This window comes from Rhinolophus hipposideros (assembly GCF_964194185.1).
Source record: "Rhinolophus hipposideros genome assembly, chromosome: 1".
Lineage (NCBI taxonomy): Eukaryota > Metazoa > Chordata > Mammalia > Chiroptera > Rhinolophidae > Rhinolophus > Rhinolophus hipposideros.
In genome coordinates, this window is record NC_138047.1 from 92933996 (window position 1) to 92947832 (window position 13837).

At 34.5% G+C, this 13837-nt stretch overlaps 1 protein-coding gene across 2 annotated transcripts in view; it reads right to left on the reverse strand.

Annotated features, from left to right (window-relative positions):
- Positions 1-13837, reverse strand: part of STIM2 (stromal interaction molecule 2) — a 147497-nt gene that overhangs the window by 12835 nt on the left and 120825 nt on the right. For both annotated transcript variants that reach the window (XM_081052512.1, XM_081052513.1), the window contains exons 6-10: positions 8949-9126; positions 8134-8311; positions 3925-4092; positions 3126-3226; positions 2658-2896 (exon numbers count right to left, since the gene is read on the reverse strand). In XM_081052512.1, the coding sequence (XP_080908638.1) occupies positions 2658-2896; positions 3126-3226; positions 3925-4092; positions 8134-8311; positions 8949-9126 (864 nt within the window). The remainder of the gene's footprint in view (positions 1-2657; positions 2897-3125; positions 3227-3924; positions 4093-8133; positions 8312-8948; positions 9127-13837) is intronic.

Here is a 13837-nt window from a genome sequence, read left to right on the forward strand (position 1 = left end):
CTTCCTAACAATTCAGCAATCCATTTCTTGGTGTCCATGCAGAGACACTCTCAAAGCTATGCACATGGAGACAAAGAAAAGAGTGCTCATTGCAGTATTGTTTTGTAAGGGCCAAAAAGTAGGAAGAACCTATCGCTGTAGAAAAATGGATAAATTGGAGCTTATTATTACAATAAATATTAAATATTAATAGATGAACTGTGATTAACTCAGACTAAACGGTTGCAGTGAATTTAATTTATATATAAACATGAAAAAATTTTAAAACATACTATGAGCAAAAAGGTTGCCACACAATGGGATTTATAGATGATGTAATACAGAATTGTACACCTGAAATTATGTAATTTCATTAACAATTGTCACCCCAATAAATTAAAAAAAAATTTTTTCTGAAATTTGAAAGAAAAAAAGGTTGCAAAACAATACCTACACTTTGATAGCATGAATGTAAATTTTAAACAAACAGCAACTGTATCTATTGCTTATGGGTATATCTGCATGTACTTAAAGTACAACAGGCTTTAGAGGAGTGGGAAGGGAGGCGATGTGGTGTAGCTCTACCTCTAATGATTTATTTCAGAGAAAAAGAGAGATGAATAAAGCAAAATGTTAATATCTGTTTACTTTTATACCACATGAGCATATTATTTTCAGTATTTTTAGGTACATCTGAAGGATTTTGTAAGAAATTTTAAATAAATGGCTGCTATATTCCCACTACGAACATTTAGCAGTACTGTAAAAGAACTAATAAGAAAATAAACTATCATCTGTTCTCCTACTGACACAGAGCTAAACTTTGATAGTATTTTCTTTACACATAATTAAACACAGACAATATTACGCTGTGTATGTATAGTTTTACAATCGTAACATATCACCAGTATGTTTCCTTGTCATTATTTCACACTTATACAATTTACATATGCATAGTACAAATTTAAAACTGCTCAGAGGGTATATTATGAAAGCCCTTACTCCTATCCTGGACCCTCATCCTACTGCCAAGAGGTTCTTTATCAGGCCCAGGAATTATGTTTTTATAACTAAGCAGAGTGGAGTGTTACTGTTGTGCCACTGGGTGGAGGCAGAGCTCTCCAAGTATAACCTTTGGCATGAGTTGTATTTCAGAGAAATAAACTTGATCACAGAATTTCTAAAACATTACACTAAATTTAAAATCAACTCTCGTACATTTTTCCTGTTTAAAAGTTCAAATTTCTCTTTACATCACAAGCACTGAAAACTTAAGATAATTATTTGTATTTAGTGTTAGGTATTTTAATGCATATGATTATATTTTCCCCAAAAATAAGTACTTAAAAGAGAAGCAAAGCAATAATCTAATTAATTTAGGGAGTACATCTTCATACACACGCTTCTGATATTGAATAATTATGTTCTAAGGAGGAATTGCAACTTTCAAAAGCTGTATTTTCAAACAAAATCATCTACTTATGAATCAGTGCTGCATCTGGCAAGCTTAGGGCATGCATTTCAAATAAACACAAGTTGACAATATTCAAACAGCAGAGCTAGCCCAGATCTAGACGTCCATAACTTTGCAACCATCATATCTTGCAGGATGGGGCCAATGAAATGAGTGAGGTCACAGACTTCCAGTCAGTGTTCATTATATTCACAATGTGTCCTCTCCTCCTTCCTCTGGTAAGTTGAATGCCTCCCCAATCTGCTGGCATTATCTGCCCACCATTAAACCAGAGAATTAAAACCACAGAAATGAACACAATCACATAGTCATTGACTATTTACCTGCAAATTTAGAGCTTTATTTTATAAAATTGTTTTAAAAATTAAACGCTTTCTAAATCATAACCTCATGAAAGCTGTAACAATTGAATAGTAAAATTCAAACTGCAAAATGCTCATATATCATGATTTGACTCAGACTGAAATTTCCATGTAAGTTTTCAACCAATCAATGATTAAATTCTGTTCTTCATTCCTTGGAATCCTGTTCTATCTACACTGTTTCAAAAAAGAAAGATTAGGAAAGTTAATCAGTCAGGCAATAACAAGGATAAAGAGTTTTTCAAACGATTTCTAACACATGAGATACACTATTTTAAATTCAAACTCTCTACAACTTTGCAAAAATTTCAAATATTAATAAACTGAAATTTATTAATAAAATCTAAACTACTTATCACTTCTCTACCAAAATGTATTCTTTACAATGTAAACATTTTCAAAGAACAGAGCATAACAAAGGAATATGATGAAAACTGCTCATGTTAAAACCACCTTGGGGAGGAGCTCCACGTTCTAGCAACAAAAAGAAATACACAAAATTTTCTAAACATAAACAGTTTTATTTTGTATGAAGGTAAATTGATTTAGTGCTTCATGAATTAATACTCTTTCAATAAAAGGATAAAATTGGAAAAAGCAAAATAAAATGATGACTTAGCATGTATGATGTGTTATTATATATGCATATATGTATACAAACATGCACACATATACCTCATATAGTATTCTCAAACAATAGACACAAATTATAAACAACAAAAAGAGAATATAAAGAAGGAACAAAATTTTTATCATAGATTTCAAAGGAAATGCTCCATAAACGGCATGGTATGACATTATTTTAAACACTGTACCAAATCTGCCTTTTGAACTCCACTTACCAGGGAACTGTGATACTATTGGAGGTGTGTCTTCATCTAAGTCATCGACTCCCCCAGCAATCGGATAGGGAGGAATGGAGACTCTGGGCATCACCACCCAGCTGTGATCAGAGTAAAGGGAAGAGGTCAGGCTGGGGAGTCCCGAGTTGTGAGCGATCTGAAAGCCACAGATCTTCTCAATCTGTTGCCAGCGAAAAAGTCGTTCTCGTAAACAAGTCGTCAATTCCGAGAGAGCTTTCCTGAAAAAACCAATATAGGAATTATTGTTTCAAAGAGTCTTTACTATGGTACTGAATAAAGGAAGCTACAAGAACAGACCATGGCAAGGAACTCATTTCCAGAAGAAATTAAGTACACTTAGAATGAGTATAAATGATGTAATTATACAAAGTTAAATGACAAATTAAAATATAAATTACACGTTTCAACACAATGAAAACAAACAAATACCGAAAATAGCATTCTTACTTTGCTTCCAGAATTTTGTGGTCTACCTCATCTAGGGAGGAGCTATGTGCAACATGCAGCGTCCCAAAGACTGTGCTTCTCTTCTTTTTAATTTTCTCTGCCTACAAACCAAAGGAGAGAAAAATTAGGCTAGGTTTGGGGATAAAACACACACACACATATATGAATGAAGTTTGTTTTGTTTTGAATATATTAATAATCATAAAACCAGTGGAGAATTATTAACCAACATATATCCATATTTTCCAAAAAAGAAAATAGATGAGGGAAAAGAAAGCATGCTTTCCTAAACCCGATCAATATGATTCAAAACTTTGTTCTGGAGAATTTTCCTTATTTCTATGGTTCAGAAAGGCCTGAATTTTCTATTAAAACTAACAGAATGACATTATATCCTACTGTAATGGAGGTGTTAGTGAATGAACCAAGCTTTTTTTTTTTTACTAGAAATCAGATTAAGACTTAATCTTATTTCACACAATTTAATAAAGTCAGACATTAATTTCTAGTAACTACTGACCTGAATCAGATATGAGGCAGCAACCTGGAGGAGAAAAGCTCTGTATAAAACATTTATGATAATGATAATAGGGATGATTTTTAAATGACATTGAGGTCATTCTGAAAGGCACATACTACTCTAAATAATTTTACTTTATAGCCCGTGATTATGAGTCAATTTATGCACTAACTTCTAATTCAAGAAAAGAATCCGCAATAATAAAATCTTATTCATTGTTGTATCCTAACCGGTTAATGCTCCTGGAAATTTAGTAAGTTTTGAAACGTAATAGAGTACCTCATCCTTAGCAATTGCTAACTGCATTTCAGCATTCTGTCTTTTAATATTGTAGTACTGTACTTCTACTTCATGTGTTAGCTGAAGCCATTTTTGAAGTGCATCTGGAACAGACCAGCTGCTTCTGACTTCAAATTCTTTTTCAGCCTTTTTTAAAGCCATTCGAACCTGGGCAGAAAGGAGGGAGGGAAGAGGGAGAAGGAGAGAGAGAAATTTAAGATATTTAAATATTTTTAAAGAAATTAATATATTTTAGTACCAAAATTATGAGAAAAATCCATTTTAATTATGCTCCTTGTAAGTATCTTAAAATCACAAAGTCTAAACAATATTGTCTCCAACATTAAAACTAAAGCTGAAGTTTTAAGGGCATCTTAAATTCACTATGCAGAGTTGTAAAGCCAGAGGATAGGGGAAGCTTACATATACCTTAAGCTGCAATATTAATTTTCATATCTTATAGCCAGACTCACTGAGAGAGAAAGGGCATATACAAACTAAAAATGATCACGCTTTTCTCATAACACCCTACTATAGCTCCCTAACTATACACTCACTTTTTAAATTATACTAGTTTTTGAAGTTTTTCATGACATCTTCTTTATGGCCAGTTATTTCTCACTGCTACAAGCCTATCTGCCTATTTCAGTGTCTTTTACCACTTCTATTTAATTCACTGCTTCTAATATACCGCAAAGTGGATAAATCAGCATTGGCAGACCAAATGTAAATTTTGAGAAAATAGATTTGAGTGCGAGTCTGCTTGATTTCTGCCTGAGAAACTATGCAGAGCCTTTAGAGTCAAAGTCTTTCTTCCAGCTGCCCTTTAGGAGAGCCAGACAATAAACAGAAAACGAAAACGCTTAGTGTGTCAGATGGTATTAAGTGCTAAGGAAAAAAAACTCTTAAGGAAAGGCTCACTAAGTAAAGCACACAGAATAAGGACAACCCATTCTAGGAAGGATTCACTTCAACTAGCAAAAGTCCAAACCAAGGATATGTAAAGATACATGATGGAATTTATGGAATTATGCACACACACTCAAGACCTTCAGACAGAGCGATGAGTGAACTATTCTACTTCTGGAACACCATAACTGCAAATCAATTTCCCTCAAAGTTAAGTAAAGTAACTAAAACTACATTTCTAAACGAATGTGCAGAAGAACGTTTGATCTGAACAAACACAACTTATTTAAATAAATTTTATCATGTGCCAGACTAAGCTAAGATGAGCACCATACACAAACTTCTGATAAAAGAAATAGTATAGCTGTCAGACACTGTAGGAAAAAAATTACATAGAAAGTATTTTTTAAAACTCCAAGAATTAAAAAAGAAAATTCACAACGGGATACCCAGTAGACAATTCAAAAAATAGACCTTCAAAGCCAGGATAAGATAGCTCTTACTCACTGACAACAAATCCTAAGTGACATTTCCCTGACAATATGTGCAATGTGCTTGGGACAAGCCTATTTAATAAGGCGGTTGGCTAAGCTTTGTGGCGTCCCTGCTAATCTCTCAGGAAGAGAGAATTTGAGCTCAGGTCCTGTGACAGGCAGGCCCATATAACATCACAAAATGTAGGCCTCCAGATCCTTCTTCTTACAAGAGTTTAAGGCTAAAATTTCTATATAATTTTCATTGCCAAGGAAGTATCCAGGGAATCTAAACAACTTCCACCCAAGTTTTTCTCTTTAAAGACTTTCCTTAGTGTTACACCCATGCATTTATTTCTCATGAAAGAGCTCAATAAACACATTTCACATAATTGATATATTTCTAGCATAAACTGAGGTTGAACAATGTTTTGATTGACTGTCAAATAATGTCTCAAAAATTTAGAAACTCTGACCTTCCAATAATAGCAACTATTTTAACTGTTTTTTTGCTATTTTTCAGATGTTTATCATTTGACCTAAATTCCAAAACTTAAGTTTGAATTGCGTTGTTATTTTGAGGAAAATAGATGCGGTGAAAAGTAATTAACAGCTTATACAAATAATTAATTGTTTTTAAAAACATAATTATTTATATAATTTTTTTGTCTTAGGAATGAAATAGCAATAAGTCAATACATGTTACCACAGAGAAAAACAGCTTAAACGGCCTTTGAGAAGTTGATTAAGCCCCAGACAAGATACAGTAATGCCTCAAACTATGTGGAATTATGCAATGACATACGTAAATTAATTTCCCAGTTAAATTAATTAAATTAATTCCCAGCAAATTAATTTAATTAATTCCCAGTAAATTAATTTCCCAGCTTTGTATATAAACAAAGCTTTAATACCATTAAGGGAAAACAGACTTTAGAATAAGACACACGATATCTTGCCTTTGCCATTTAATAGCTGTGTGACCTAACGCAAGTTATTTAACCTTTTTATATATCTCATCTTTAAATAAGGATAATATCTATGTAATGTAAAGATTAAAATTTAGGAGCAAACCATTTGCAATATGCATATGAACACTCATAAAATTGTGTTTCTTACTATTATAATCATGTTGGACATGAGTTCTTAAATACCCATTTCTCTCCTTTTAAACCATCTCTTTCTGACTGTGGATCTCATTAGGATTATTAGTTTGTATAGGGACATTATATGATGGCAATCTTAGGGTCTACTAAGTATAAGGTCTTTATGCCAAAAGCCTCAGATGAGAATGTTAGTGATTCTCAAGTACTCTTTTATATTATGTTTTCTCTCTCACTGTGAGGCATTCACCTGCAAAATACTGCTACCAGTTATGTCTCCATAGAAGAATTCCCATACTGCTTTCTGATTTGCTCTTTCTTATCTGCAGAGTTCAGAAAAACAGCTAGCAAGCTTTTCGGTTGAGTAACGGGAACAAACCAAGAGTTAGACGTCTCAGGGGGAAGAGGCAGGGAGTTCTCCCAGGTATAGAGGGCATCCTATCTAATTCTTGGACACAGAATAAATTTGGGTAGGCCTTTTTTGTTAACTCCCTGTTCTTTGCTACATTCTGTATAGAGGTTTGTCAAGTAAATAGGGCCTAACTGCAAAATATGTCTAGGAAGCAACTTAAGAGAACAAACTCCTTACAGGGAAAAGATTCAAAAAACAGACGTCTGGGGTATGAGGGAAAGAATAGTTAACACTTAACAAAGAGATGGCTTCGCAATTCAGTCAAAAACAACAAACTTGAAGGAAATAGTAATGTACACTGAACATTTTCTCAGAAGCTGAACTGAAACTTGTTCATCATACAATTTTTATTTTGTATTCAGCACTTGACTGAGAAAGCAACAATGCAAAAAGCTAAGTGGGAGGCAGGAATACCTGGGTTCTGGGCCCTGCTTTACAGCTGAGTCACTCTAATCTTGAGCAAGTTTTCTCACCCTCATTTTGTTCCTCAGTTTCTTTATCAGTAATGAAAGAGTCAAGGTCAAAAGAAGCAGAGACTGAAGTGACCTGATTTGAACATGCAGGAAGGGGTCATGAGCCAAGAAATGTAGGCGGCCCCTAGAAGTTGGAAAAGACAAGGAAAGAGATCCTCCCTTGGAGCCTCCAGAAGGAATGCAGCCCTGAAGACCTATTTTAGACTCTGACTGTAAGATAATAAATATGTGTTATTTTAAAGCCATTAAATTTGTGGTAATTTTTTTATAGCAGGAATAAAAAAGAAATACATGAGCCTATAATTAATTTCTCCCAGAACCACCCCCCTTTCCCAAAGGCCTGTATAATGCCTATATTCCACCTTGAGGAAATGCACAGTAAAAGCAGGTATTAGACAGTACATCTTTTAGACAACCTCAGAATTTGTATCAGATTTTGTTCTAAAACCATTTAAAGGATCCAAATGGATGTTTGATAGAGATTCCTTACCTTTGCAGAGAAGTTTAACATTAGATATATTTTACTAGGTTACAGTTGAAAACTGAAATACATTATAGGTATTAACTTAAATGCCTTGAATTTACTCAAGATAATTAACATGGAATGGGATAAGATTTCATGAATGAGTGAACAGGATGGCAACTTTATCTTTTAGTTACTAGTTTTTTATTTTGCTATATGGATTTTGATCAATGTTAACAATATGAACAAATGATTGTTTTATTAACTAAAGAAGAGCATACAATGGAACTAAATGTGAGAGACTGAACAAAAACAAGTAACTCCTCCGAGTGGCCACACAAATATCCTAAGAGTACTTCTGATCCAGCATAAATACCTGTTCCAATTCCTGCTCTGCATACTGACGCCTGCTCAATTCACATTCAGCTCCCTCCCTCAGCTCTCTCAGACGGCAAGCCTCCTCCTTTGCGTAATTGATTTCATCCATCATTTTGCGCTCTAGATTTTGCTTTTCTACAGCAACATTTCTGTTTTCTTCCTGTGCCTTTTCAAGCCTTGTGAAACAGTAACAATGAAAATTCCTCACAAGTTTCCAAAATTTCATTTTTTTAAATGAAGAAATATGTACCAAGCAATAGGACACACGATTCAAACAAAATTCAAAGCATTTTATATTAATATTAAATGGGGATAACAAAAACATCAGGTAGTCTACTTCACAGCTCATTTGGTTATCTGGAGCTCAAAATACAGGGAGAACAGGGAAACACTTCAGCAAAAAAACTTTTAAGAAATACTTAATTATTCAGATGTTAAAAAACATAAGAACTCTGTAACGATGACTATATATACCATATTACGTTGGTGCAAAAGAAATTGCAGTTTTTGCAATGGTCATTACCCATTTAGTGCATACATACATTTATAATAACTCTGTAACGATAACTATATATACTGTATTAGGCTGGCACAAAAGAAATTGCAGTTTTTGCAATTATTTTTAACCTTTTAAACTGCAATTACTTTTGCACCAACCTAACAACACTTTTTAACAATATGAAATGAAGTGTACATACACTCCTGATGTGTGTACCGATCTACATTTAAGTGTGTACACATGTGCCCACATTATGTTTTCACAAATTGCATTTTCCTACATAAAAAACAAGACTTACACCTTGTTTTACTCACCTCTCTTGTAAGTCCATTAGACTTTGTTCTGCAGTTTGTAGACTCTCCAGGTCCTTCATCATTTTTGCAACATGTTCTTTTGACGTTTTATTCTGCGTGTAAGCAAACCAGCACCCTCCAACACCAATTACTATAGAAACTGTGAGGATAAAATCCTTCATCCAGTTATGAGGAGGGCCTACGAAGAGAATTACAGATGGTTAAATTGATCTTTGAGTGTAACAGAACCTCAATACAGAGGTACTTTTGAAAAAAGCAGTAGGCCTCTGAAAACAAAATGAAACAAAATGAAACAAAATGTGAAGATGTACCCCCCATACACAGGCTCTAGCTTTTTAAAAATTCTTTTGTCAAATAAACAATATGTTTATTATAACTACCTGATATACTAGACTTACAAGAGGAAAGAGATAAACCCTCATGGACACAGCATACCCTTGCTGATAGAGGAGGTATGACAAAAGTCCGGGGACCCCTGAAAAAGCACCTCCCATCATGCACTGTGAGAATGGTCCAGTGGGTGAAAGGTATCATACAAAGTATCGCCATTATCATCAACTCCTTTCCTTCACTCAAGTTAGGCAGCTGTCACGTTATGATACACACACTGGAATCCTAATCATTCACCAAAAATCTTCCCCAAACATAGAGCCATGTAACTAATTAAGATTAATCAGTGATTCTCAATTGAGGGTGATACTGCCCCCAGCATATTTTTGACAATTTTCACTTGTCACAATTGGGAGGGAGGAAGGGGGTGGGGGGAGTTGTTACTGGTGGGTAGAGGCCAGGGATGTTGCTAAACATTGAATAATGCACAAGACAATCACTTTCCCACCCCACCCCCTTCTGCAGGTAACAAAGAATTATCTAGGAATTATCCAACCCAAAATGTGAACAGTGCCAAGGTTAAGAAACCACGGGCTAAATGACCATAGTAATACTGTTTTAGGTGGCTCTTTGCCAGGGATATCTGAGTTAGAGAAGGAAAGACTAGGATAGCCTTCCCGCAGATGCCAGGCGTGACAGTAACCCCCAGCATTGTTTCTAAGGAAAGAGTAAGAAGCCAGGGCCTACTGTCTGCAATCATACAAAACACAGAAATCACTAGTCAAATAATTTCCTAGTTTATTCAGATCTTTATTAGGACCATCAATACACACTAATTTTCAGGAAACTCTCAAGGGAGACACAATAACGAATACAATAAAATATATTATTTGCTCCAAAGAGATATCTGCTAAAAGTACCTAACTGCCCAGGCCTCCAGCAGGAAGACAGTTTGCATGTTTCATGGGATGAAGAGCTCTACAGAAATGACAAGTTCCTGTGCTTTTAAGTCTAGGGTTCGTGTAGGTTTATATGCCCCAGACCCTTGGGGCCACATATTTCCAGAGCACACGCCCTCACCGACACTGAAAGAGATGCACTACACAAGGCTCAAGGCTCCAAAAGATTTATTTTTATTTCTGCCTCAAACGGAGAGGTTCAGCTCAGGCTCTAGTTCAATGACGAGCACAGTTCGGGCTGAAATATAATCACTAGAAATAACAACAGATAGATGGACAAGTCCCAAACTACAGTAAACACCACAAACTGGAAAAGATTTCAGTGAAAATTCCTTTAAATGTATCTCTGCTTGACAATGCTCATTTTTAATACATCTAATGTGGGTGTTCCGACTGCAGGGCTCATTCCCTCACTAATAATCCTAAGACAAACACATTGAAGAGGTGATGCGTCATTAACTTCACTGGTTTGCTTATTAAAACATTTGTTTTCAACATTCTTCAGGACCAGTTTGGTTTCTTTTCAAATAATAACATAATATCGTTTGGGCTTGTAGGGTGATTTGTTCCTGGATTAATAAAATATAAATGTTCCTGACCAAGTTACATATGGAGACAAATTCTATAGTTTAATTCCTATCTTCATCAGTAAGTCCTCTGAAAAAATTAGAACCTCACAGATGACAACCCCCTATAGATTCAGCTGGAAAATTAGAACAAGGCAAAGGTTAGAAAGGGTGTTATCTCCGAGGAATGCTCAGCATTTCGGTAGTGTTCTATTTCCTAGGGTTTGTAATTTCCACCAACAGTGCATTTCCACCAACTTTCACAAAGGGAAGTTCCAGCTGTTTCGCCAGCTGCTCTTTCAGCCGGAGCCAAAACAGAACCACCAGTGAAGTCAGGGACTCTATCCAACCATTCCAGTAACCCTCTTTTAGCAGGGCCACCCCCAGGGTAGTATCATGGAAACCTACAGATCTCCCAACTCCAAGAACTAAGGTAAAACAAACATTAGTTTCCTAACTTATCATTTGTAGAAGCCATTTTTCATGTATTAGTTTTTGGATTCTGAAAAATAAAACATAATTCCTCTAAAATGTATACTCTTCAAATGCTTTTTCCAAAAGCTTTCTGAAATTTGAAATTAAATGAAATAAACATATTAAACTTCCCTTCCGAGAAAAAGTATTGTCAAATTAAAGAAAGACAGGTTTATTTTCTTGCCAAATATGACAGAGCAATTTCTTAACTGTTCTTCAAAACAATATAAAGAATAATCAAATAACATTCTCTACCTTGTGGTTCTGCCAGGATAGTCTGTCACTTTATAAAGTTTCAAAGTGGGGTCTTTGCTTTTGATCTATATCTAAAAATTTATTTTCTCGGAGATTAACGAAATCGAGTTAGGCTCTCTAATTTTATGCCATGAAGATGGTTAAATTGTACCATTTTTAAAGGCATTCTTCAATGAACATCCAGCTATAATAATATTAACATTAAAACTGCAAAAGTGCATTACAGGCCTACCTCAAGAAACAAGAAAAATCCCAAATAAACAACCAAAATTTCATAGTAAAGAACTAGAAAAAAAAAACACAAATAAAACCCAAAGTCAACAGAAGGAAGCAAATAATAAAAATTAGAGCAGAATTAAATGAAATAGAGAAAAGATAAAAGAAAAAATTAATGTAATAAAGAGCTGGTTCTTTGAAAAGATTGATACAATTGACAACCCTCTGGCTAGACCCACTAAGGAAAAAAAGAGAAAAGACACAAACAAAATCAGAAATGAAAAGTGGAGAAGTTACGATGGATACCAAAGAAATACAAAAGACCATAACAGAATACTATGAAAGACTATATGCCACCAAATTCAATGACCTAGAAAAAATGGACTAGTTTTAAGGAACATACGAGTATGACCTTCCTAGAGTTAATCACGAACAACTGGAAAATCTAAAAAGACTGATCAACAGCAAGGAAATTGAAACAATCATCAAAAACCTCCCTAAAAGCAAAAGTCTAGAACCAAAAGACTTCACTAGTGAATTCTACCAAACATTCAAAGATGATTTAATACCGCCCTTCTCAAACTCTTCAAATTATTTGAAGAAGAAGCAATACTCCCTAACTCATTTTATGAGGCCAATGTTACCCTGATACCAAAACTTGGTAAGGATAACACAAAAAAAGAAAACTACAGACCAGTATCTCTGATAAACATAGATGCAAAAATCCTGAAAAAAATACTAGCAAATCGAATAAAACAACACATTAAAAAGATTATAAATCACAATCGAGTGGGGTTCATTCCATGGGCACAAGAATGGTTCAACATATGCAAATCAATCAATGCGATACACCACATAAACAAAATAAAAATCACATGATCATATAAATAGATGCAGAAAAAGTATTTGACAAGATACAAAATCCAGTTATGATTAAAATACTTAATAAAATGGATACAGATGTACCTCAACATAACAAGGGCCCTATACTACAAACTGTTAGCTAATATCACACTTAATATTGAAAAACTGAAAGCTTTTCCTTTAAGATCAGGAACCAGACAGGATGGCCCCTAGACAGTAACCCCCAGCATTGTTTCCAAGTAAGGAGTAAGGAGCCAGGGCCAACTGTATTCAGCGACACAAAACACAGAAATCACCAATCAAATAATTTCACCACTGTTATTCACCATAGTATTGGAAGTCTTAGCCAGAGCAATCAGGCAAGAGACAGAAATAAAAGGCATCACAATTGAGAATGAAGTCACATTGTTACTTTTCACAGATGACAAGATTCTTTACATAGAAAACTCTAGAGATTGCACCAAAAATCTATTAAAAACAATAAACAAACACAGTAGAGTTGTAGGATACAAAATCAATGTACAAAACAATCCATTGAATTCCTATATACTAAAAATGAAATTTCAGGGGGAAAAATTCCTTTTGCAATTGCAAAAAAGGAATAAAATACCTAGGAACAAACATAACAAATTATGTGAAGGACCTATACACTGTAAACTACATTAAAATAAATTGAAGAAGACACAAAAAAATGAAAAGATATTCCATGTCACGGACTGGAAGAATCAACATAGGTAAATGGCCACATAACCCAAAGCAATATACAGGTTTAATGCAATTCCCATCAAAATCCCAATGGCACTATTTAAAGAAATACTACAAAAATTCATTAGATCTATATGTAATCACAAAAGACCCCGAATAGTCAAAATAATCCTGAGAAAAAAGAACAAAGATGGAGGTATCACACTCCCTGACTTCAATTTATACTACAAAGGGATAATAATCAAAACAGATTATTGGCAGAAAAACAGATACACAAACCAATGGAACAGAATTCAGAACCTAGAAATAAATCCACATATATATAGGCAGACAATTTTTGAAAAAGAAGCCAAAAACATTCAATGGAGAAAAGAAAGCCTCTTCAATAAATGGTGCCAGGAAATTGGAAAGCCACATGCAAAAAAATGAAACTAGATTGCTGTTGATTACCCTATACAAAACGTAGCTCAAAATGGATCAAAGACCTAAATCTAAGACCTGAAACAATAAAATACATAGA